Source organism: Thalassophryne amazonica, chromosome 6 (assembly GCF_902500255.1).
Source record: "Thalassophryne amazonica chromosome 6, fThaAma1.1, whole genome shotgun sequence".
Classification (NCBI taxonomy): domain Eukaryota; kingdom Metazoa; phylum Chordata; class Actinopteri; order Batrachoidiformes; family Batrachoididae; genus Thalassophryne; species Thalassophryne amazonica.
The window spans coordinates 127513704-127540886 of record NC_047108.1 but is presented as its reverse complement, the minus strand read 5'-3'; the positions used below and the strand labels follow the sequence as shown (position 1 = coordinate 127540886).

General features: G+C 43.6%; 1 protein-coding gene across 4 annotated transcripts in view; it reads left to right on the top strand.

Annotated features, from left to right (window-relative positions):
* Window positions 1–625: 625 nt before the first annotated feature.
* LOC117513085 (ankyrin repeat domain-containing protein SOWAHB) overlaps window positions 626–27183 on the top strand; it is a 77790-nt gene continuing 51232 nt past the window's right edge. For all 4 annotated transcript variants that reach the window (XM_034173414.1, XM_034173413.1, XM_034173411.1 and 1 more), the window contains exons 1-2: window positions 626–870; window positions 23170–23231. In XM_034173414.1, the coding sequence (XP_034029305.1) occupies window positions 747–870; window positions 23170–23231 (186 nt within the window). In that variant the 5' untranslated portion in view covers window positions 626–746. The remainder of the gene's footprint in view (window positions 871–23169; window positions 23232–27183) is intronic.

The window sequence follows — 27183 nt, the reverse complement described above, 5'->3', positions numbered from 1 at the left end:
AGGTGGTTTCCATAGTAGAGAAGCTTAAATCTTCGACTAGACTGGGTTGCTTGACGTGAGGACGTTTCGCTTCAAATCGCAGAAGCTTCCTCAGCTAAAATTCTTGCTCTGGCTTCAAGCAACCCAGTCCAGTCGAAGATTTAAGCTTCTCTACTATGTTCATGTCATTCTAAATTCTTATAACTATGATGTGCATCTGTTAGTCCACACACATGTAAGAATTGTCGTCACTCCGGTCGGAGGATCCACACAAAATATTAGCCATATGCTTACTCCAGTCTGTCCATGCAATCATAAAGTCAGTCAAAACATCTTCCCCGCGCATTTAACAAACTTTCCAGCCTGGAACTTAAACCTACCTCTTAGCCTAACTTTAACCCTAACCACAAAAAAACAAAAACAAAAAAACAAAAAAACAAAACAAAACAAAAAAGACATCAACTATTTGGTGTGTAATAGACATCATGTATTGTAGCGTGATGCTAACCTCTGGCATCTTGCGAGGACAGGATAATTTTGCGATCGTAATAATGGACCCCAGTCTCCCCGATTAAAACATGTTAAACTCATCAGTGATGTTGAGCCTTTAAAGGGTTAAAACAGGCTGCAGCAGCTCCCGTGTCTGGGTGGAGTGAACTTCTACAAATTAGCTCTGAGGTCCGCGTTATGACTGAAAAAATAATTCGGAAATTCGATGTGAAAAATCATTTTGGTGCTTTTAAAAGCTTTTTAAGCGTTCGGCTGCGATGAGTGACGTCAGTGAAGAATCGCTGCTGGATTATTTTTACTCCACCGGAGGCAAAGTCAAAAACGCAGATCTGTTGAAGGCTTTTAAGCCTTTTATTGGCCACAGTGACTTGGAATTACGTGGTAAGTACTGAGAAATTGTCTCGTGCATGAAGCTAAACGAAAATGTTCAGTCGAACTCGAAAATGAGAAGACGTGGTGGTCGTTCGGTTCCGAGTCGGGGAGTGCGGGTGAGATTGATACAGGTATCAATGGACCATGTTTTTGTCGCTTTTGGATTTACAAAACACATTCCAACCAAAGAAGATGGTTTCCACCTCTTTTCTTTGTTAGAAAGCAGACATCTGGAATCCATTAAAATCCCTATATGGCAGCAGGGATCCTGACACTTTTCCTGGCCCCTAACTGAACCCGCTCATTTGGTCTATGGTCGTTACTAGAGGTGGGCGGATCGATCCTAATATAGATAATATCGGTACCAACGCTGGTATTGATATTGAACAATCCTTGTGTAAAAAGATCGATACTCAAGGTTTTTTTCTCTCCCGCACGCACTGACTGTTGCGCACGCAGATTCATCAAAGTCTACTCTCTGTAAGAGCAGCGCTGCGCTGTGTCACACAACACAGAGCAGCGCACCCTTGTATTGTGGTTTGTCAGCCCTCTATCAATCAATCAATTCAATCAATTTTTTTTTATATAGCGCCAAATCACAACAAACAGCTGCCCCAAGGCGCTTTATATTGTAAGGCAAGGCCATACAATAATGATGTAAAACCCCAACGGTCAAAACGACCCCCTGTGAGCAAGCACTTGGCTACAGTGGGAAGGAAAAACTCCCTTTTAACAGGAAGAAACCTCCAGCAGAACCAGGCTCAGGGAGGGGCAGTCTTCTGCTGGGACTGGTTGGGGCTGAGGGAGAGAACCAGGAAAAAGACATGCTGTGGAGGGGAGCAGAGATCGATCACTAATGATTAAATGCAGAGTGGTGCATACAGAGCAAAAGAGAAAGAAACAGTGCTCATGGGAACCCCCCAGCAGTCTACGTCTATAGCAGCATAACTAAGGGATGGTTCAGGGTCACCTGATCCAGCCCTAACTATAAGCTTTAGCAAAAAGGAAAGTTTAAGCCTAATCTTAAAAGTAGAGAGGGTGTCTGTCTCCCTGATCCGAATTGGGAGCTGGTTCCACAGGAGAGGAGCCTGAAAGCTGAAGGCTCTGCCTCCCATTCTACTCTTACAAAACCCTAGGAACTACAAGTAAGCCGCAGTCTGAGAGCAAAGCGCTCTATTGGGGTGATATGGTACTATGAGGGTCCCTAAGATAAGATGGGACCTGATTATTCAAAACCTTATAAGTAAGAAGAAGAATTTTAAATTCTATTCTAGAATTAACAGGAAGCCAATGAAGAGAGGCCAATATGGGTGAGATATGCTCTCTCCTCTAGTCCCTGTCAGTACTCTAGCTGCAGCATTTTGAATTAACTGAAGGCTTTTTAGGGAACTTTTAGGACAACCTGATAATAATGAATTACAATAGTCCAGCCTAGAGGAAATAAATGCATGAATAGTTTTTCAGCATCACTCTGAGACAAGACCTTTATGATTTTAGAGATATTGCGTAAATGCAAAAAGCAGTCCTACATATTTGTTTAATATGCGCTTTGAATGACATATCCTGATCAAAAATGACTCCAAGATTTCTCACAGTATTACTAGAGGTCAGGGTAATGCCATCCAGAGTAAGGATCTGGTTAGACACCATGTTTCTAAGATTTGTGGGGCCAAGTACAATAACTTCAGTTTATCTGAGTTTAAAAAGCAGGAATTAGAGGTCATCCATGTCTTTATGTCTGTAAGACAATCCTGCAGTTTAGCTAATTGGTGTGTGTCCTCTGGCTTCATGGATAGATAAAGCTGGGTATCATCTGCGTAACAATGAAAATTTAAGCAATGCTGTCTAATAATACTGCCTAAGGGAAGCATATATAAAGTGAATAAAATTGGTCCTAGCACAGAACCTTGTGGAACTCCATAATTAACTTTAGTCTGTGAAGAAGATTCCCCATTTACATGAACAAATTGTAATCTATTAGACAAATATGATTCAAACCACCGCAGCGCAGTGCCTTTAATACCTATGACATGCTCTAATCTCTGTAATAAAATTTTATGGTCAACAGTATCAAAAGCAGCACTGAGGTCTAACAGAACAAGCACAGAGATGAGTCCACTGTCCGAGGCCATAAGAAGATCATTTGTAACCTTCACTAATGCTGTTTCTGTACTATGATGAATTCTAAAACCAGACTGAAACTCTTCAAATAGACCATTCCTCTGCAGATGATCAGTTAGCTGTTTTACAACTACCCTTTCAAGAATTTTTGAGAGAAAAGGAAGGTTGGAGATTGGCCTATAATTAGCTAAGATAGCTGGGTCAAGTGATGGCTTTTTAAGTAATGGTTTAATTACTGCCACCTTAAAAGCCTGTGGTACATAGCCAACTAACAAAGATAGATTGATCATATTTAAGATCGAAGCATTAAATAATGGTAGGGCTTCCTTGAGCAGCCTGGTAGGAATGGGGTCTAATAAACATGTTGATGGTTTGGATGAAGTAACTAATGAGAATAACTCAGACAGAACAATCGGAGAGAAAGAGTCTAACCAAATACCGGCATCACTGAAAGCAGCCAAAGATAACGATACGTCTTTGGGATGGTTATGAGTAATTTTTTCCTAATAGTTAAAATTTTGTTAGCAAAGAAGTCATGAAGTCATTACTAGTTAAAGTTAATGGAATACTCAGCTCAATAGAGCTCTGACTCTTTGTCAGCCTGGCTACAGTGCTGAAAAGAAACCTGGGGTTGTTCTTATTTTCTTCAATTAGTGATGAGTAGAAAGATGTCCTAGCTTTACGGAGGGCTTTTTTATAGAGCAACAGACTCTTTTTCCAGGCTAAGTGAAGATCTTCTAATTAGTGAGACGCCATTTCCTCTCCAACTTACGGGTTATCTGCTTTAAGCTACGAGTTTGTGAGTTATACCACGGAGTCAGACACTTCTGATTTAAAGCTCTCTTTTTCAGAGGAGCTACAGCATCCAAAGTTGTCTTCAATGAGGATGTCATTGAATGTCAGAAGGAATCATATCCTTAAACCTAGTTACAGCGCTTTCTGAAAGACTTCTAGTGTAATGAAACTTATTCCCCACTGCTGGGTAGTCCATCAGGGTAAATGTAAATGTTATTAAAAATGATCAGACAGAAGGGAGTTTTCAGGGAATACTTTTAAGTCTTCTATTTCCATACCATAAGTCAGAACAAGATCTAAGATATGATTAAAGTGGTGGGTGGACTCATTTACTTTTTGAGCAAAGCCAATAGAGTCTAATAATAGATTAAATGCAGTGTTGAGGCTGTCATTCTCAGCATCTGTTTGGATGTTAAAATCGCCCACTATAATTATCTTATCTGAGCTAAGCACTAAGTCAGACAAAAGGTCTGAAAATTCACAGAGAAACTCACAGTAACGACCAGGTGGATGATAGATAATAACAAATAAAACTGGTTTTTGGGACTTCCAATTTGGATGGACAAGACTAAGAGTCAAGCTTTCAAATGAATTAAAGCTCTGTCTGGGTTTTTGATTAATTAATAAGCTGGAGTGGAAGATTGCTGCTAATCCTCCGCCTCGGCCCGTGCTACGACCATTCTGGCAGTTAGTGTGACTCGGGGGTGTTGACTCATTTAAACTAACATATTCATCCTGCTGTAACCAGGTTTCTGTAAGGCAGAATAATCAATATGTTGATCCATTATTATATCATTTACCAACAGGGACTTAGAAGAGAGAGACCTAATGTTTAATAGACCACATTTAAACTGTTTAGTCTGTGGTGCAGTTGAAGGTGCTATATTATTTTTTCTTTTGAATTTTTATGCTTAAATAGATTTTTGCTGGTTATTGGTGGTCTGGGAGCAGGCACCGTCTCTACGGGGATGGGGTAATGAGGGGATGGCAGGGGGAGAGAAGCTGCAGAGAGGTGTATAAGACCACAGCTCTGCTTCCTGGTCCCAACCCTGGATAGTCACGGTTTGGAGGATTTAAGAAAATTGGCCAGATTTCTAGAAATGAGAGCTGCTCCATCCAAAGTGGGATGGATGCCGTCTCTCCTAACAAGACCAGGTTTTCCCCAGAAGCTTTGCCAATTATCTATGAAGACCACCTCATTTTTTGGACACCACTCAGACAGCCAGCAATTCAAGGAGAACATGCGGCTAAACATGTCACTCCCGGTCCGATTGGGGAGGGGCCCAGAGAAAACTACAGAGTCCGACATTGTTTTTGCAAAGTTACACACCGATTCAATGTTAATTTTAGTGACCTCCGATTGGCGTAACCGGGTGTCATTACTGCCGACGTGAATTACAATCTTACCAAATTTACGCTTAGCCTTAGCCAGCAGTTTCAAATTTCCTTCAATGTCGCCTGCTCTGGCCCCCGGAAGACAATTGACTATGGTTGCTGGTGTCACTAACTTCACATTTCTCAAAACAGAGTCGCCAATAACCAGAGTTTGATCACTCGGCGGGTGTGTCGTCGAGTGGGGGAAAACGGTTAGAGATGTGAACGGTCGTTGGCGGTGTACACGGGGCTTCTGTTTAGGGCTACGCTTCCTCCTCACAGTCACCCAGTCAGCCTGCTTTCCCGGCTGCTCGGGATCTGCCAGGGGGGAACTAACGGCGGCTAAGCTACCTTGGTCCGCACCGACTACAGGGGCCTGGCTAACTGTAGAATTTTCCACGGTGCGGAGCCGAGTCTCCAATTCGCCCAGCCTGGCCTCCAAAGCTACGAATAAGCTACACTTATTACAAGTACCGTTACTGCTAAAGGAGGCCGAGGAATAACTAAACATTTCACACCCAGAGCAGAAAAGTGCAGGAGAGACAGGAGAAGCCGCCATGCTAAATCGGCTAAGAGCTAGTAGCTACGCTAAGCTAGCGGATTCTTAAAAACACGCAAAGTGAATAATGTGTAAATAATTTAGAGGTGATTCAGCAGAAGGAGTGCTTTAGTTAAGGCACGTAAAGATTACACTGGGAAACAAATCGTAATCTAGATAACTAGATCAATCTAACTGCGCAGATTAAACAGCTAACAGATACAGAAAAACACCGCTGTGCTCCGGAACAGGAAGTGATACAATACCGCAGTGAGAGCCAACCACCAGTAGAGGCCAAATGTCTCTACCTCAGGAGATTTTGTTTTAAGTTGTGATTTTTTTTTTTTTAAATGTTGATTGTGATAATGAAGTATTTTGTTGTCACGTACAATGTTTGGCGAAATTCTATCGTAGGTCTTTTGGATTCTTTGCATCTATGAAGCTTAAATGTGAAAAAGTACTGGTATTGGTATCGATATCGGCGATACTGGGCCTGTATTTACAAAATTCCCAGTATCACCCACCTCTAGTCGTTACCCATAATGCAGCATGTTGCTATGGAACAGTGCATTCATGCAAAATTATTGGAAGAGTTCTGTTTTGGTTCCGTGGTCTTTAGCTGCATTCAGAACCCTTGAACGATCAGAAAGGGGCTGTACTAAAATATACGAAATGGAGCAAACTGGGGACTGATAACTACGAAATGGGGTAAAATGAAACGAAATGGAGCAGACTGACTCCAAATAAATACTTATATTTAATTGTTTGCTGTTTGTTTTTTGTGAGATACCCGGGGCAGGTGCGCCATCTGGTGTTCAAAAGATGAAACTTCAACCACTGGGTCAGTCTGCTCCATTTCGTTGCTTTTTATCACTATTTCATAATTATCAGGCTTTATACATTTTGTATTTTAGTATGGCCCTTCAGAAAGACCTGACTTAAAAAAAAAAAAAGTAAGTGGCTATTTGTGCGTAGCCGTATTAATAATTCCAATTTCTGTTCGTACGTAGCCTTGTTAATGGTTAGGGTTATAGTTCGAAGTTATTGTTATGGTTAGGGTTAGGATTGTTGATTGTGGTTAATGTAGTTTAGGAATTTATGTAGCAACAGAAAATACTGGTATAAGTATATAGCCTCGTGATCACGTGACCTATATCGACCAATGAGAGAGATGCTACGTATGAATAGAATTTCATTGTACGAATATGGCTACGTACGGACAGCTGCTGCCTAAAAAAAAACCCTACTCCCAGTAAACGTGCGTTCATGAAATTACCTCGGTAATTTGAGTCGTCAACTACTGTGCCTATACGGCGGTAGAGCTAGGCTAACATCTTTTGGGCTAAATGAAATTGTCAAAGCCATTTGTGCTGATGTGTGATGCTGGTAACATAAGTAACTGTATGTAGAATGTGAATATGTTACATACGAGGTCTGTTAGAAAAGTAACGGACCTTTTTATTTTTTGCAATAACCTTATGGATTTGAATCATGTGCGCTTGCATCAGACAAGCTTGAACCTTCGTGCGCATTCGTGAGTTTTTTCACGCCTGTCGGTTGAGTCATTCGCCTATGAGCAGGCTTTGAGTGAGCACTGGTCCTCCCCCCTCGTCGGATTTTCATTGTGAGGGAAATGTCTGAACAGCTGGAGCAGCGGTGCATTAAATTTTTCCAGAAACTGTGAGAGACAGCCAGGTGGACACCATTTGGAAAATTCAGATGGCTTTCGGTGAAGATTTTATGGGCATCACACAGATTAAGGAGCATTTACAACCAGATTAAAGACGGCGCACAATGGCAGATGGCGTGCTGCGCTCCGAGCGGCCATCGACAGGCTGAAACGACCAGATCATTTCCAAAGTGAAATGCTGTGTTGATCTGGGACGTCGTCTGACTAGCAAGGAAATGGCAAGAGAGGTGGACATAACACTTTTCCTGCACATTCCACTGTTAAAGGAGATTTTGTCATGAAAACAGAAGCAGAGGAATTCGCCACAGAGCCGCTAATGGCGCGGAACGAAAGCACCTCCGTGTTGGTCTCACAGGACATGTTGTGACATGCTCAGCTCTTCGACAATTTCTCGGATACTCAGTCGACTGAAAAGCCACCCAAAGCCGTCTGAATATTCCAAATGGTGGAAGAGCTGGGCATGTCCCGTGAGACTTCCAACACGGAGGTGCTTCTGTTCCACGCCATGAGTGGCTCCGTCCTGACGCGCGAATTCCGCCACACGTCTTTCATTAGAAAATCTCCTTTAACACTGGAATGTGCAGGAAAAGTGCTATGTGTACCTCTTTTGCCATTTCTCTGGTAGTCAGACGACATCCCGGATCAACACAGCATTCAGTTTGGAAATGATCTGGTCATTGCAGCCTGTCGATCGCCGCTCGGAGCCGGCGCGCCATCGCCATTGTGGGCTGTTTTTAATCCGGTTGTAATGCTCCTTAATCTGTGTGATGCCCATAAGATCTTCATCGAAAGCCATCTGAATTTTCCGAAAAGTTTCCACCTGGCTGTCTCTCACAGTTTCTGAAAAACTTTGATTTAGCAAAGCGGCAGTCGCTCTCTACTGGTGGTTGGCTCTCACTGCGGTATTGTATCACTTCCTGTTCCGGAGCACAGCGGTGTTTTTCTGTATCTGTTAGCTGTTTAATCTGCGCAGTTAGATTGATCTAGTTATCTAGATTACGATTTGTTTCCCAGTGTAATCTTTACGTGCCTTAACTAAAGCACTCATTCTGCTGAATCACCTCTAAATTATTTACACATTATTCACTTTGCTTGTTTTTAGGAATCCGCTAGCTTAGCGTAGCTACTAGCTCTTAGCCGATTTAGCATGGCGGCTTCTCCTGTCTCTCCCGCACTTTTCTGCTCTGGGTGTGAAATGTTTAGTTATTCCTCTGCCTCCTTTAGCAGTAATGGTACTTGTAATAAGTGTAGCTTATTCGTAGCTTTGGAGGCCAGGCTGGGCGAATTGGAGACTCGGCTCCGCACCGTGGAAAATTCTACAGCTAGCCAGGCCCCTGTAGTCGGTGCGGACCAAGGTAGCTTAGCCGCCGTTAGTTCCCCTCTGGCAGATCCCGAGCAGCCGGGAAAGCAGGCCGACTGGGTGACTGTGAGGAGGAAGCGTAGTCCTAAACAGAAGCCCCGTGTACACCGGCAACCCATTCACATTTCTAACCGTTTTTCCCCACTCGACGACACACCCGCCGAGGATCAAACTCTGGTTATTGGCGACTCTGTTTTGAGAAATGTGAAGTTAGCGACACCAGCAACCATAGTCAATTGTCTTCCGGGGGCCAGAGCAGGCGACATTGAAGGAAATTTGAAACTGCTGGCTAAGGCTAAGCGTAAATTTGGTAAGATTGTAATTCACGTCGGCAGTAATGACACTCGGTTACGCCAATCGGAGGTCACTAAAATTAACATTAAATCGGTGTGTAACTTTGCAAAAACAATGTCAGACTCTGTAGTTTTCTCTGGGCCCCTCCCCAATCAGACCGGGAGTGACATGTTTAGCCGCATGTTCTCCTTGAATTGCTGGCTGTCTGAGTGGTGTCCAAAAAATGAGGTGGGCTTCATAGATAATTGGCAAAGCTTCTGGGGAAAACCTGGTCTTGTTAGGAGAGACGGCATCCATCCCACTTTGGATGGAGCAGCTCTCATTTCTAGAAATCTGGCCAATTTTCTTAAATCCTCCAAACCGTGACTATCCAGGGTGGGACCAGGAAGCAGAGTTGTAGTCTTACACACCTCTCTGCAGCTTCTCTCCCCCTGCCATCCCCTCATTACCCCATCCCCGTAGAGACGGTGCCTGCTCCCAGACCACCAATAACCAGCAAAATCTATTTAAGCATAAAAATTCAAAAAGAAAAAATAATATAGCACCTTCAACTGCACCACAGACTAAAACAGTTAAATGTGGTCTATAAACATTAGGTCTCTCTCTTCTAAGTCCCTGTTGGTAAATGATATAATAATTGATCAACATATTGATTTATTCTGCCTTACAGAAACCTGGTTACAGCAGGATGAAATATGTTAGTTTAAATGAGTCAACACCCCCGAGTCACACTAACTGTCAGAATGCTCGTAGCACGGGCCGGGGCGGAGGATTAGCAGCAATCTTCCATTCCAGCTTATTAATTAATCCAAACCCAGACAGAGCTTTAATTCATTTGAAAGCTTGACTCTTAGTCTTGTCCCTCCAAATTGGAAGTCCCAAAAACCAGTTTTATTGTTATTATATATCGTCCACCTGGTCGTTACTGTGAGTTTCTCTGTGAATTTTCAGACCTTTTGTCTGACTTAGTGCTTAGCTCAGATAAGATAATTATAGTGGGCGATTTTAACATCCACACAGATGCTGAGAATGACAGCCTCAACACTGCATTTAATCTATTATTAGACTCTATTGGCTTTGCTCAAAAAGTAAATGAGTCCACCACCACTTTAATCATATCTTAGATCTTGTTCTGACTTATGGTATGGAAATAGAAGACTTAACAGTATTCCCTGAAAACTCCCTTCTGGCTGATCATTTCTAATAACATTTACATTTACCTCTGATGGACTACCTAGCAGTGGGGAATAAGTTTCATTACACTAGAAGTCTTTCAGAAAGCGCTGTAACTAGGTTTAAGGATATGATTCCTTCTTTATGTTCTCTAATGCCATATACCAACACAGTGCAGAGTAGCTACCTAAACTCTGTAAGTGAGATAGAGTATCTCGTCAATAGTTTTACATCCTCATTGAAGACAACTTTGGATGCTGTAGCTCCTCTGAAAAAGAGAGCTTTAAATCAGAAGTGTCTGACTCCGTGGTATAACTCACAAACTCGTAGCTTAAAGCAGATAACCCGTAAGTTGGAGAGGAAATGGCGTCTCACTAATTTAGAAGATCTTCACTTAGCCTGGAAAAAGAGTCTGTTGCTCTATAAAAAAGCCCTCCGTAAAGCTAGGACATCTTTCTACTCATCACTAATTGAAGAAAATAAGAGCAACCCCAGGTTTCTTTTCAGCACTGTAGCCAGGCTGACAAAGAGTCAGAGCTCTATTGAGCTGAGTATTCCATTAACTTTAACTAGTAATGACTTCATGACTTTCTTTGCTAACAAAATTTTAACCTATTAGAGAAAAAATTACTCATAACCATCCCAAAGACGTATCGTTATCTTTGGCTGCTTCAGTGATGCCGGTATTTGGTTAGACTCTTTCTCTCCGATTGTTCTGTCTGAGTTATTTTCATTAGTTACTTCATCCAAACCATCAACATGTCTATTAGACCCCATTCCTACCAGGCTGCTCAAGGAATCCCTACCATTATTTAATGCTTCGATCTTAAATATGATCAATCTATCTTTGTTAGTTGGCTATGTACCACAGGCTTTTAAGGTGGCAGTAATTAAACCATTACTTAAAAAGCCATCACTTGACCCAGCTATCTTAGCTAATTATAGGCCAATCTCCAACCTTCCTTTTCTCTCAAAAATTCTTGAAAGGGTAGTTGTAAAACAGCTAACTGATCATCTGCAGAGGAATGGTCTATTTGAAGAGTTTCAGTCAGGTTTTAGAATTCATCATAGTACAGAAACAGCATTAGTGAAGGTTACAAATGATCTTCTTATGGCCTCGGACAGTGGACTCATCTCTGTGCTTGTTCTGTTAGACCTCAGTGCTGCTTTTGATACTGTTGACCATAAAATTTTATTACAGAGATTAGAGCATGCCGTAGGTATTAAAGGCACTGCGCTGCAGTGGTTTGAATCATATTTGTCTAATAGATTACAATTTGTTCATGTAAATGGGGAATCTTCTTCACAGACTAAAGTTAATTATGGAGTTCCACAAGGTTCTGTGCTAGGACCAATTTTATTCACTTTATACATGCTTCCCTTAGGCAGTATTATTAGACGGTATTGCTTACATTTTCATTGTTACGCAGATGATACCCAGCTTTATCTATCCATGAAGCCAGAGGACACACACCAATTAGCTAAACTGCAGGATTGTCTTACAGACATAAAGACATGGATGACCTCTAATTTCCTGCTTTTAAACTCAGATAAAACTGAAGTTATTGTACTTGGCCCCACAAATCTTAGAAACATGGTGTCTAACCAGATCCTTACTCTGGATGGCATTACCCTGACCTCTAGTAATACTGTGAGAAATCTTGGAGTCATTTTTGATCAGGATATGTCATTCAAAGCGCATATTAATCAAATATGTAGGACTGCTTTTTTGCATTTACGCAATATCTCTAAAATCAGAAAGGTCTTGTCTCAGAGTGATGCTGAAAAACTAATTCATGCATTTATTTCCTCTAGGCTGGACTATTGTAATTCATTATTATCAGGTTGTCCTAAAAGTTCCCTAAAAAGCCTTCAGTTAATTCAAAATGCTGCAGCTAGAGTACTGACGGGGACTAGAAGGAGAGAGCATATCTCACCCATATTGGCCTCTCTTCATTGGCTTCCTGTTAATTCTAGAATAGAATTTAAAATTCTTCTTCTTACTTATAAGGTTTTGAATAATCAGGTCCCATCTTATCTTAGGGACCTCGTAGTACCATATCACCCCAATAGAGCGCTTCGCTCTCAGACTGCAGGCTTACTTGTAGTTCCTAGGGTTTGTAAGAGTAGAATGGGAGGCAGAGCCTTCAGCTTTCAGGCTCCTCTCCTGTGGAACCAGCTCCCAATTCGGATCAGGGAGACAGACACCCTCTCTGCTTTTAAGATTAGGCTTAAAACTTTCCTTTTTGCTAAAGCTTATAGTTAGGGCTGGATCAGGTGACCCTGAACCATCCCTTAGTTATGCTGCTATAGACGTAGACTGCTGGGGGGTTCCCATGATGCACTGTTTCTTTCTCTTTTTGCTCTGTATGCACCACTCTGCATTTAATCATTAGTGATCGATCTCTGCTCCCCTCCACAGCATGTCTTTTTCCTGGTTCTCTCCCTCAGACCCAACCAGTCCCAGCAGAAGACTGCCCCTCCCTGAGCCTGGTTCTGCTGGAGGTTTCTTCCTGTTAAAAGGGAGTTTTTCCTTCCCACTGTAGCCAAGTGCTTGCTCACAGGGGGTCGTTTTGACCGTTGGGGTTTTACATAATTATTGTATGGCCTTGCCTTACAATATAAAGCGCCTTGGGGCAACTGTTTGTTGTGATTTGGCGCTATATAAAAAAATTGATTGATTGATTTTCCTGACAATGAAAATCTGCCGAGGGGGCTGGACCACTCCTCCCACAAGGCGTGCTCACAGGCGAATGACACAACTGACAGGCGTGAAAAAACTCACACATGCGCACGAAGGTTCAAGCTTGGCTGATGCAAGCGCATATGATTCAAATCCATAAGGTTATTGCAAAAAATAAAAAGGTCCGTTACTTTTCTAACAGACCTCGTATAACAGTAACGTCTTGTTAAAAATGAATTTAAAGACACGTTTTCAACATGAGTTACATTGTTGTCTCAGCGGTCGCAAAAGGGGGTAGTCATGACTGTGACAGCTTTTTCCGTTTCCCTGTTTGTTTCTGAGCAAAAATTCCAGCCCAACGTAGCGTTCAAGACATTTTTTCCCTGAGCTAGAGGTTGGACACTCCGAACTTTCAAGGGTTCTGAACACAGCATTTACTCCAACTTATTTTTGTTGCTCCCTAGAGTATTCAAGCAAAAATAATGCACCAAGCAGAAGTTATCGGAAGTTTGCCTGATTTGCTCAGCATATCCACGAGTCACGGGTTCTGAGTCTGCATGCAGTGAACCGTCCATATCAACAAATCGCACTAATGAGACACGTCCTGATTCACTCAGATGGACTGCAGTATGTTGTAATGAGATTGCAGGGGTTATACTCCATCGTGGCAATCTCTTGGTGGCGAGAAGGATTGTCTCTGGATTGGTTCTCAGACAGGATAGAATATCTACATCCATGGTCGATCTAGAGATGCCTGTGTGTGGGTTTGTTTAGCGTGGGAATGCTGTTGCACATCGACAAACACACTGTCCTTGACAGATCCTTAGCCTGGTCCAATGGCTGAGATTGAGGTCTGTGGATCTGCTGCAGCCTTCATCTGCCTTCACAGCTGTTTAGGTACAAGCCGTCGCTTCCTCTGCCTGATCTGCTGTTGGGGACTTTTTGTTCCACCAAAGCCCCGTTAGCCTTCTTGTGTTCAAGGATCTATTTGGCCTTCATAGTTACTGTAGAGGCCACTGGGCGCACAAGGTCCCCACCTTATTTCACACCATCATACATTCCCTCAAGGAGTGGCTTCAAGACAACTCTGTGAATGTCCTTGAGATCTGAAAATGGCTGTGCACCGATGCTCCACATCCAACCTGATGGCGCTTGAGAGGTGCTGCAAAGAGGAATATGCAAAACTGGCCAAAGACAGGTGCACCAAGCTTGTGGCATCATATTCAAGAAGACTATCAACATAGTATTGGGGAAAGGGTGTGAATATGTACGTACATGTGATTTATTAGTTTTTTACAACCCCTGGCAAAAATGATGGAATCACCGGCCTCTAAAGTCATTTCAAATGGCAACTTTCTGGCTTTAAGAAACACTATAAGAAATCAGGAAAAAAAAAATAGTGGCAGACAGTAACTGTTACTTTTTTAGACCAAACAGAGGGAAAAAAATATGGAATCACTCAATTCTGAGGAAAAAATGATGGAATCATGAAAAACAAAAGAACGCTCCAACACATCACTAGTATTTTGTTGCACCACCTCTGGCTTTTCTAACAGCTTGCAGTCTCTGAGGCATGGACTTAATGAGTGACAAACAGTACTCTTCATCAATCTGGCTCCAACTATCTCTGATTGCTGTTGCCAGATCAGCTTTGCAGGTTGGAGCCTTGTCATGGACCATTTTCTTCAACTTCCACCAAAGATTTTCAATTGGATTAAGATCCGGACTATTTGCAGGCCATGACATTGACCCTATGTGTCTTTTTGCAAGGAATGTTTTCACAGTTTTTGCTCTATGGCAAGATGCATTATCATCTTGAAAAATGATTTCATCATCCCCAAACATCCTTTCAATTGTCCAAAATATCAACATAAACTTGTGCATTTATTGATGATGTAATGACAGCCATCTCCCCAGTGCCTTTACCTGACATGCAGCCCCATATCATCAATGACTGTGGAAATTTACATGTTCTCTTCAGGCAGTCATCTTTATAAATCTCATTGGAACGGCACCAAACAAAAGTTCCAGCATCATCACCTTGCCCAATGCAGATTCGAGATTCATCACTGAATATGACTTTCATCCAGTCATCCACAGTCCACGATTGCTTTTCCTTAGCCCATTGTAACCTTGTTTTTTTCTGTTTAGGTGTTAATGATGGCTTTCCTTTAGCTTTTCTGTATGTAAATCCCATTTCCTTTAGTAATCCCATTACTGACTGCCACAATTTTTTTCCTGATTTCTTATAGTGTTTCTTAAAGCCAGAAAGTTGCCATTTGAAATGACTTTAGTTTTGTGTCATGTCTGTGATCTGCTTTTTTTCTACAAAATTAAACAACAGAATGAACATCCTCCGAGGCCGGTGATTCCATAGTGTTTGCCTAGGGTTGTATTTTTAATAAATTCGCAAAAAAAAAAAAAAACTTTTCATGTTGTCATTATGGGGTGTTGTGAGTAAAATTTTCAGGGAAAAATGATTTCACTCCATTTTGAAATAAGTCTGTAACATAACAAAATGTAGAATAAATGAAGCGCCGTGAATATTTTCCAGATGCACTGTAGTACCAATAGTGTTGCAGCTTTGCTAAAATTTCCACAATTGTGCATTTTGTGATAAAAGCATAGACTTTGGTACACATATAGCCAAAGGTATTCCAAATAAAATATATTTGCATAGTTGTCTTATAGTTGTTACCTGTGCCAGCCATTTTATTAAAAAAAACTGAAAAAATGCTTCAATCATATGGAAAAAATATATACATGCATGTTTAACCGCTCATCTGGGATCAGGTCACGGGGAGATTGAAAAATATACCACATTATTTGTCTGATCACAAATATTCCAACAAGGTATAGTTTGGACTATCTGAGTGAATGTTATGGAGTTATGGGGTAAAACACCTAAAAGGATGTCAAAGATCCATTTCAGTTTGTACTGGGGTCAAAATGTAAAGTTGTTATAATTTTGGTAACAAAAAAGTGTTGCAAATTATTGACATGGGTGATATATTGAAAATTCGCAATGGCTCAATCCAGTTTTATTTTAAATGTCTTTGGCTACAGCTGTCAAATTTGGTCACAAAATGTATGATTTTTTTTTGTTCGTTACTATGCTGCCCCACTACAAAGACATCCATCCATCCATCGCAACCACACAGTAAGACAGGAAGGACCAGGACCCCTGGACTTTTGTTCTCCTGCAAAGATCACCAAACACCTCTCTCCAAAGACATGATAACTCCAGAAGATGTCCCTGGGTGTCTCTCTTGAGGACTCAGATATATGAGTCTCCCCTGCTGAGTTAAGCTCATCACTCTGCAGGTTCAGTCATTTGCTGTGCGTACAGATACATGTCTGATGGCCGAGTCCATGAAGTCATCAAAAGCCTGGATCTTAGTCTTGATCCAGGACAATTGCAAACCCAGACCCTCTGATTCTTCACATAGCTTCTCAAGCGCCGCAGAGCCCAGAAAAGGCAGTCATGGTGGTGGTTTGGTGTTAGTTTTACTCGTTAAAAATAGAAACAAGATGAGCTCATGTCATGTATCTGGTGCTTTCAGCACCACCTTTACCTTTGGCACCAGCAGAAATCCAAACATGTTTTAACCTCTCCAAATGATTATCCAAAGTGACCTTGTGTTGCTTTAGTAGCGTGCAGATGTCAGCACTGATGTCGACAGAGGTTTACAGAGCTGCTTTGGTCTGCTGCCATCTGACACGTGTTTTAATCGCTGCATTAATTGTTTTAATCGTGTTTTAATCATAATTATGTCCATACGCGTCAATGGCTGTCCACCTTTGATAGGATACTTTTTTTTAATCAGATTGCAAAACTGGGTCATGGTGGGAAGTGGGAGAGTGCACGTGTACGTGCGTGTGCATTCCTGCTTAGGATTATGTGTGAACTGTTTGTTTGTCATCTCATCTGGTTAATAAGTAACAATAGTACACTACGAGGGTAGGCTGGAAAGTTCTAAGGCTGACTGTGATGCAGTTGTCCAATTGAACAAATTCAGGGTTATTTTTCTACATAGTCTCCCTGTAACTCCACACACTTCTTCCAACGGTGCTTGAGTGCTTCGATTCCCTTGGCATAGAAGCTTTCATCTTGAGAGTCAAAATAGTCCTCAACGGCAGCCATCACCTCATCATTGCTCTGATAGTGCTTCCCAGTCAAGTTTTTTTTTTCAGGTTTGGGAACAGATAAAAGTCCGAGGGTGCCAAGTCAGGGGAGTATGGTGGGTGATTTACCAGTTCGAATCCACACTCGTGGATAGTAGCCATGGCCACTGTTGACTTGTGAGCTGGGGCATTGTCTTGATGGAACAGCACCCCTTTCGTCAGCTTTCCTGGTCACTTCTTTTTGATAGCCTCGCGTAACTGTCTCAGTAGGTTAGAACAGTACTGTCCATTTATGGTTTGTCCCTTTCAAGATAGTCCACGAACACAATGCCCTTGGCATCCCAGAAAACTGAAATCATGACCTTCCCCGCAGACAAAACAACCTTGGCCTTCTTTGGAGGTGGTGACCTTGGGTGTTTCCACTGCATTGATTGTTTTTTTGTCTCTGGTTCAAAGTGGTGAACCCAACACTCATCCTGGGTAAGAAAACGTTCCATGTAATTGGCTGGAGCCTCTTCAAATTGCGCCAAGTTTGCCTTCGACATGACTAGCCTGGTGCGTTTCTGATCAGGCGTCAGAAGACGTGGCACCCACCGAGCTGACACCTTTGACATTCCAAGTTCTTCATGCAGAATGTGTTCAATTCTCTCACAGGATATTCCCACAGCATCTGCTAGCTGATTAATTGTCGATTGTCTGTCATCCATCACCATTTCACGAACAAGGTCAATGTTTTTCTGGGTTGTGGCTGTTGCAGGCTGCCCAGACCTTGGGTCATCTTCAAGGCTCTCTCTGCCCCTCTTAAATTCAGCTGCCCACTTCTGCACTGTAGATATGGAGGGAGCTTCATCCCCTAATGTAGCAACCATATCCACATGAATGTCCTTGGGCTTTAACCCCTTCTTCTGCAGGTACTTAATCACACCGCAATGCCAGATTTTGTCCATTTTTGCCATTTCCCTCTACCACAAACTTTCAAACTTGGCTATGAACCACAAACTACCTCACAACCTGGAAGAAAATAACACAGTTAGTCATCAGAAGACTTGAACTTAATGCATGCCAAGTTTTATTGAAATGGCATTTCTCCTTCTTGGTGAGCCTTAGAACTTTTCAGCCTACCCTCGTATAAGGTAAAGTACGACGTAACTCAGGAGGTGTACAAGGAATTCTCTTGTTGAGACAGATATAAGTGGTTGTTTCCTTTGGCTTTCCTGTTGTTGTGAATGTGAGATATGCAGGTGTCTCACGTTCCGCCTTTGTCCGGAAAAGGAAACGTTTAATTGTCCTGAGCTGCATACCCGTGCACAGCCCGGCACAAATGGAATACCTCCGTCTGATGCTGTTCATTTCCACTTGGTGTGTTTGCTGAAGCCTCCCGACTGCTTGATGAAAAAACACCACGTCAGCTCTGACTCTCACATTCTGTCAAAGTCTGAACGTGTGCTGGTTTTCTTTGAGTTTGTCCGACAGCCACACTACTAAACATTTACCCCAACTGAAGCTGAGCTGCAACAATTAATCAATTAATCGATTGGTAAAAGAATCGCTAACTGTTTTGATAATTAAGTTGTCATTTTAAGTCTTTTTTAATGTCCAGATTCTCTGATTTAAACTTCTTAAAGGTGAATATTTTCCAGATTACTCACTAGTTTCTTTCCTCCTTTTTGACAGTTAACTGAATATTGGTGGGTTGTGGAGAAGACATTTATTTGAGAACATCATCTTGGGCTTTGGGAAACACTGATCCACATTTTTTTTTTACCTTTTCCTGACATCTGAGGGACCAAACAACTATAATCACCAGATTTTATCGTATTTTCTGCAGTATAAGTCTTTTTTTTTTAACTGGTTTGGGAGGTCCTGCAACTTATGGTGCAGCTTATAATCCAGTGCGACCTATATGGAATCTTCCTCTTCAAGAGGCATTTTTTAACAGGTGCGACTTATCCTCTGGAAAATACAGCAGTTGACAGTAATTGCTACTTGCAATTGCAATTTTTTTGTCTTTTTGTGTCTCCGGAAGAGGCAAAACTATGTGCTAGATTTTCTTCCATATTTTTCCCCGTGACTGCCTTTTTTAATTTTTGCCACATTATACCCTTCATATGTTGGATTTTTCAAAAATGTGTGACATAATTCATTATTATCAGAAAATATTTTAATGCAAATTGAAAGATATTGGTCAAATTTATGGTTATGATTTGTTGGTAAGTTAATCAAAAAATAATAAATACAAAATACTAATAAAATAATCATATTTATCACTTAATCAGAGAAATAATAGATTAATTGATTACAATGATTGTTAGTTGCAGCCCTCGTCTGAAGTGACTCGGTTTGGTTTTTCAGGTGGCACTGTGGTTGTTTGTTAGTGGAGCATCTCCAAAAGTTTTCAACAGATTTATTTATTAGGAATTTATTCTGTTGTGCAGAAATGTAAGCTGTAACTGGAACAAATTGTTGTGTGGGCCGCTGAAGAGGCCGCATGCATGGCTGAACGAGATTACGGTTCGCAACCGATACCCTTTGCCCCTGTTGGATTCAGTGTTCACGCCCCTGCATGGAGCCCAAATTTTCACCAAATTAGATCTTAGGAATGCGCATCACCTGGTTCGGATCCGGAAAGGAGACAAGTGGAAGATGGCATTTAACACCCCGTTAGGTCACTTTGAGTACCTGGTCATGCCGTTCGGCCTCACTAACGCCCCCACGACGTTCCAAGCTTTGGTAAATGACGTTTTGCGGGACTTCCTGCACCGATTTGTCTTCGTATATCTGGACGATATACTCATCTTTTCCCCGGATCCTGAGACCCATGTCCAGCATGTACGTCAGGTCCTGCAGCGGTTGTTGGAGAACCGGCTGTTTGTGAAGGGCGAGAAGTGCGAGTTCCACCACACTTCTTTGTCCTTCCTGGGGTTCATCATCTCCTCCAACTCCATCACCCCTGATCCGGCCAAGGTTGCGGCGGTGAGAGATTGGCCCCAACCCGCAAGCCGTAGGAAACTGCAACAGTTCCTCGGCTTTGCAGATTTCTACAGGAGGTTCATTAAGGGCTACAGTCAGGTTAGTAGTCCCCTGACAGCCCTGACCTCCCCAAAAGTCCCCTTCACTTGATCGGATCGGTGCGAAGCCGCATTTAGGGAGTTGAAACGTCGGTTTTCAACTGCACCAGTTCTGGTGCAGCCCGATCCTTGCCGCCAGTTTGTGGTTGAAGTGGATGCCTCTGACTCAGGGATAGGAGCCGTGCTGTCCCAGAGCGGGGAGTCTGATAAGGTTCTTCACCCTTGTGCCTACTTTTCTCGCAGGTTGACCCCGGCTGAACGGAACTATGACGTGGGCAATTGGGAACTCCTTGCGGTGAAAGAGGCTCTTGAGGAGTGGAGACACCTGTTGGAGGGAGCTTCAGAGCCATTCACGGTTTTCACAGACCATCGGAACCTGGAGTAAGTTCATGCCCGCTGGTCACTGTTCTTCGGACGTTTTGACTTCCGGATCACCTACCCGGGACCAAGAACCAGAGATCGGATGCCTTGTCCCGGGTACACGAAGACGAAGTCAAAACAGGGCTGTCGGATCCACCGGAGCCCATCATTCCTGAGTCCACTATCGTGGCCACCCTCACCTGGGACGTGGAGAAGACCGTCCGGGAGGCACTGGCACGGAGCCCGGACCCAGGAATTGGTCCGAAGAACTGTTTGTACGTCCCACCAGAGGCCAGGGCTGCGGTCTTGGACTTCTGTCACGGTTCTAAGCTCTCCTGCCACCCAGGGGTGCGAAGAACCGTGGCAGTGGTCCGGCAGCGCTTCTAGTGGGCGTCTATGGAAGCCGACGTCCGGGAATATATCCAGGCCTGTACCACCTGTGCCAGGGGCAAGGCGGACTACACTAAGACTCAAGGACTCCTTCAACCGCTTCCAGTGCCTCATCGCCCCTGGTCCCACATCAGCCTGGATTTTGTCACGGGCCTCCCGCCGTCCCAGGGCATGACTACCATCCTCACGATAGTGGACCGCTTCTCCAAGGCGGCCCACTTCGTGGCCCTCCCGAAGCTCCCAACGGCCCAGGAGACCGCAGACCTCCTGGTCCACCACGTCGTCCGTCTGCATGGGATACCAACTGACATTGTCTCGGATCGTGGTCCACAGGTCTGGAGGAGTTTCTGCAGGGAACTGGGGGCCACCGTGAGCCTCTCGTCCGGGTATCACCCACAGACGAATGGACAGGCAGACCGGGCCAACCAGAAACTTGAACAGACCCTCCGCTGTGTGACATCCGCGCACTCGACGGCCTGGATCACCCATCTGGCCTGGATCGAGTACGCTCATAACAGCCAGGTGTCTTCTGCCACCGGCCTCTCCCCGTTTGAGCTGTGTTTGGGGTACCAGCCCCCATTGTTTCCCGTGGTGGAGGGAGAGGTCGGTGTGCCCTCGGTCCAGTCCCACCTGCGGATATGCCGTCGGGTGTGGCGCACCACCCGTTCTGCCCTGTTGAAGGCCCGGACGAGGGCTAAGGCCCCTGCATACCAGCCCGGGCAGGAGGTGTGGTTATCTACAAAGGACATCCCTCTTCAGGTGGACTCCCCGAAACTGAAGGACAGGTACATTGGCCCCTTCAGGATCCTCAAAGTCCTCAGTCCGGCCGCAGTGAAGCTCCAGCTCCCAGCTTCACTGCGGATCCACCCGGTATTCCATGTCTCCAGACTCAAACCACACCACACCTCACCCCTCTGTGCTCCCGGACTGGCGCCGCCTCCTGCCCGGATCATCGACGGGGAGCCGGCTTGGACGGTCCGCCGGCTTGGACGGTCCGCCGCCTCCTGGATGTCCGTCGGATGGGCCGGGGGTTCCAGTACTTGGTGGACTGGGAGGGGTATGGACCTGAGGAATGCTCCTGGGTGAAGAGGAACTTCATCCTGGATCCGGCCCTCCTGGCCAACTTCTACACCCGTTATCCCGACAAGCCTGGTCGGGCGCCAGGAGGCGCCCGTTGAGGGGGGGTCCTGTTGTGTGGGCCGCTGAAGAGGAGGTATTGCTGGCCCACCACCAGAGGGCGCCCTGCCTGAAGTGCGGGCTTCAGGCATGAGAGGGCGCAGCCGCCTCACGTGAGCAGCCGGGAGTGACAGCTGTCTCTCATCACCACCTGACAGCTGTCACTCATCACCACCTCATCATCATCTCCATAAAAGCCGGGCAGCAACTCCACCTCCCTGCCGAGATATCTTCAAGCCAAGAAGGTAAACTCTCAGCCGTTTGACTGTGCCGTACGCACGTGATCTTTTTCTCTGAGTTTTTGCAGGAGATCCTGTTGACTGCTTTCAGCTGGGTGCTGGGTTTTGTGGACTGTGTAGGAGTGACGCTCTTCACCCCTCACGCCAAAACGGATAAGTAGCTCTCAGGCTCTGTACAACTGTGTTACCGTGTTTGAGGTGGAGGTGTTTTTTCCCACCTGGAGAAGAACTGCTGGTTTTGCTGACTGTTTGCTGGGTGTGTGCTCACACCCACCCTTGATTGTTTCTGCTTCCTGCCAGCAGTACCAGATCCGACAGCCGGAGACGGTGACCACCTGGAGACTCGGAACTTGGCGGCTCCAGTATTCTCCGGGTTCGGTGGCGGTGGAAATCGTGTGGGTTCCGGCTCCTCTCTGGACAGACGTCTTCTATCCTCGAGCCTGCCCACACGTCACTTTTGTAGATTGACTACATATAAGATTCTGTAATCGTCTGTATTTTGTTGTGCACATTCACAACAGTAAAGTGTTCTATTTTCGGCTCATTCATTGTCCATTCATTTACGCCCCCTGTTGTGGGTCCGTGTCACTACACTTTCCCAACACAAATCACCTTTTGGTAGAAATCCTATATGGGTGTGGATACTGGGAATCTGCCATTATAATGTCAAAAAAATATATCATCTTTAAACTAGAAATACTGGCACTCATCAACTCAAATATCTTTGAAATTCTAATGAATGATCGCAATCTTTAAATATTTCAAAACCCCTTTAAAAAAATTCTAAAATCTGTTCCATTTGTGTGCATCTTTTCATTGGCACCTTCTTCTCTCAAAGTATTAGAGATGTGATGAATATGTTTCAGTTTTTGATGCCAAAATGCTGTTTTTTTCTCTCTCTCTCTCTCTCTGTTTCCTGCAGCCAAATACAGAGAGGAATTCAAGCTCATCATCGATCGTATTGCTGTGGTGAAGTCAGAGAATGTAAGTAAACTATTCAAATATTTTTAGCTTGTGTGGGAAAGGCTGTGCTCCTGTGGATTCTTATTTCTGCACCGAGGCACAAACACAGAACTATGTCACTGCTCTGAAATGTTCTCATTCCAGCTGAGCTGGATGACGATGTACAAACCGTTTATGTTGTTTTCTGCAGAACTGTGTGTACCCGAACACCCAGGAGAGACTTGAACTGAACAGTTTGTTAACTCTTAGAGGAACGTTATTGCAAATCAGTTGAGCCAGAGTTTGTTCCTTTTTGCGTTGCTGATTCACAGACTTTTCAGTGATGGAGAAAGTGTAAGATTGTTTGTCCACCTTTTCTTGACGATTTGTGACGTTTTTTTTTTTCCTTTGTTCACCTGTTGCCGTGTGACTGGGCCCTCACATTTATTGCAGTAGTGGTTGAGTTAGTTTTATTCTCACACCTGCTTTGCAAATTGTGGAAATTTCTTCTGGCTTCTCTCATATGGATCATGACAGTTATTAAAATAGGAGCTGCAACACACATAGATTAAAAACTTGTATAAATGGTTCTGCAATAACTCTGTAACAAGTCCACCTTTCAATGATTACTTCAGTAGGGCTGCAACAAGCGATTATTTGGATCATCGATGAATCTGATGGGGTTTCGACATAATTATGCCAGTAACTTCACCCTGACTGATCATTGGATAGTCATAGTCACTTCCTGTCTTTGGAGTGAGATTGCATCAGAATTTTGGCTCTCTGTTGGGACTGTTTACACAGAGACTGCTACCTGCTGCTTTGGACTTTGAACTAACAATCTTTTTCAAGACTTTTTTACTTTTTTACCTTTTTACTTAGGAAGACCTCTAACGGTCGAAACATCGCGACGGAGCACTTTTATCAGCTAACTTTCATCAGCGTTGGCAAGCTAACTAGCTTGCTAACGCTTTCGTTTTTATTTTTTATTTTTTTTTTTTTTAGCACTGTTGTCGTGCGTTATCTGTGCTGCTCCACAGCGTGTTTAGTCGATTTTTATTTTATTTTAGCACCGTTGTAGTGCGTTCGCTGTTGTCGTGCGTTACCTGTGCTGCTTCATGGCCTGTTTGGTGCCTTGATTAAGGCACTCCTTCTGCTGAATCACCTCTAAATTATTTACACATTATTCACTTTGTGTGTTTTTAGGAATCCGCTAGGTTGCGTAGCTACTAGCTCTTAGCCGATTTAGCATGGCGGCTTCTCCTGTCTCTCCCGTACTTTTCTGCTCTGGGTGTGAAATGTTTAGTTATTCCTCGGCCTCCTTTAGCAGTAACGGTACTTGTAATAAGTGCAGCTTATTCGTAGCTTTGGAGGCCAGGCTGGGCGAATTGGAGACTCGGCTCCGCACCGTGGAAAATTCTACAGCTAGCCAGGCCCCTGTAGTCGGTGCGGACCAAGGTAGCTTAGCCGCCGTTAGTTCCCCCCTGGCAGATCCCGAGCAGTCGGGAAAGCAGGCTGACTGGGTGACTGTGAGGAGGAAGCGTAGCCCTAAACAGAAGCCCCGTGTACACCGTCAACCCGTTCACATCTCTAACCGTTTTTCCCCACTCGACGATACACTCGCCGAGGATCAAACTCTGGTTATTGGCGACTCTGTTTTGAGAAATGTGAAGTTAGCGACACCAGCAACCATAGTCAATTGTCTTCCGGGGGCCAGAGCAGGCGACATCGAAGGAAATTTGAAACTGCTGGCTAAGGCTAAGCGTAAATTTGGTAAGATTGTAATTCACGTCGGCAGTAATGACACTCGGTTACGCCAATCGGAGGTCACTAAAATTAACATTAAATCGGTGTGTAACTTTGCAAAAACAATGTCGGACTCTGTAGTTTTCTCTGGGCCCCTCCCCAATCAGACCGGGAGTGACATGTTTAGCCGCATGTTCTCCTTGAATTGCTGGCTGTCTGAGTGGTGTCCAAAAAATGAGGTGGGCTTCATAGATAATTGGCAAAGCTTCTGGGGAAAACCTGGTCTTGTTAGGAGAGACGGCATCCATCCCACTTTAGAGGGAGCAGCTCTCATTTCTAGAAATCTGGCCAATTTTCTTGGATCCTCCAAACTGTGACTGTCCAGCGTTGGGACCAGGAGGCAGAGCTGTGGTCTTATACACCTCTCTGCAGCTTCTCTCCCCCTGCCGTCCCCTCGTTGCCCCGTCCCCGTGGAGACGGTGCCTGCTCCCAGACCACCAATAACCAGCAAAAATCTATTTAAGCATAAAAATTCAAAAAGAAAAAATAATATAGCACCTTCAACTGCACCACAGACTAAAACAGTTAAATGTGGTCTATTAAACATTAGGTCTCTCTCTTCTAAGTCCCTGTTGGTAAATGATATAATAATTGATCAACATATTGATTTATTCTGCCTAACAGAAACCTGGTTACAGCAGGATGAATATGTTAGTTTAAATGAGTCAACACCCCCGAGTCACACTAACTGTCAGCATGCTCGTAGCACGGGCCGGGGCGGAGGATTAGCAGCAATCTTCCATTCCAGCTTATTAATTAATCCAAAACCTAGACAGAGCTTTAATTCATTTGAAAGCTTGTCTCTTAGTCTTGTCCATCCAAATTGGAAGTCTCAAAAACCAGATTTATTTGTTATTATCTATCGTCCACCTGGTCGTTACTGTGAGTTTCTCTGTGAATTTTCAGACCTTTTGTCTGACTTAGTGCTTAGCTCAGATAAGATAATTATAGTGGGCGATTTTAACATCCACACAGATGCTGAGAATGACAGCCTCAACACCCACCACTTTAATCATATCTTAGATCTTGTTCTGACTTATGGTATGGAAATAGAAGACTTAACAGTATTCCCTGAAAACTCCCTTCTGTCTGATCATTTTTAATAACATTTACATTTACCCTGATGGACTACCCTGCAGTGGGGAATAAGTTTCATTACACTAGAAGTCTTTCAGAAAGCGCTGTAACTAGGTTTAAGGATATGATTCCTTCTTTATGTTCTCTAATGCCATATACCAACACAGAGCAGAGTAGCTACCTAAACTCTGTGAGTGAGATAGAGTATCTCGTCAATAGTTTTACATCCTCATTGAAGACAACCTTGGATGCTGTAGCTCCTCTGAAAAAGAGAGCTTTAAATCAGAAGTGTCTGACTCCGTGGTATAACTCACAAAGTCGTAGCTTAAAGCAGATAACCCGTAAGTTGGAGAGGAAATGGCGTCTCACTAATTTAGAAGATCTTCACTTAGCCTGGAAAAAGAGTTTGTTGCTCTATAAAAAAGCCCTCCGTAAAGCTAGGACATCTTTCTACTCATCACTAATTGAAGAAAATAAGAACAACCCCAGGTTTCTTTTCAGCACTGTAGCCAGGCTGACAAAGAGTCAGAGCTCTATTGAGCTGAGTATTCCATTAACTTTAACTAGTAATGACTTCATGACTTTCTTTGCTAACAAAATTTTGACTATTAGAGAAAAAATTACTCATAACCATCCCAAAGATGTATCGTTATCTTTGGCTGCTTTCAGTGATGCCGGTATTTGGTTAGACTCTTTCTCTCCAATTGTTCTGTCTGAGTTATTTTCATTAGTTACTTCATCCAAACCATCAACATGTTTATTAGACCCCATTCCTGCCAGGCTGCTCAAGGAAGTCCTACCATTATTCAATGCTTCAATCTTAAATATGATCAATCTATCTTTGTTAGTTGGCTATGTACCACAGGCCTTTAAGGTGGCAGTAATTAAACCATTACTTAAAAAGCCATCACTTGACCCAGCTATCTTAGCTAATTATAGGCCAATCTCCAACCTTCCTTTTCTCTCAAAGATTCTTGAGAGGGTAGTTGTAAAACAGCTAACTGATCACCTGCAGAGGAATGGTCTATTTGAAGAGTTTCAGTCAGGTTTTAGAATTCATCATAGTACAGAAACAGCATTAGTGAAGGTTACAAATGATCTTCTTATGGCT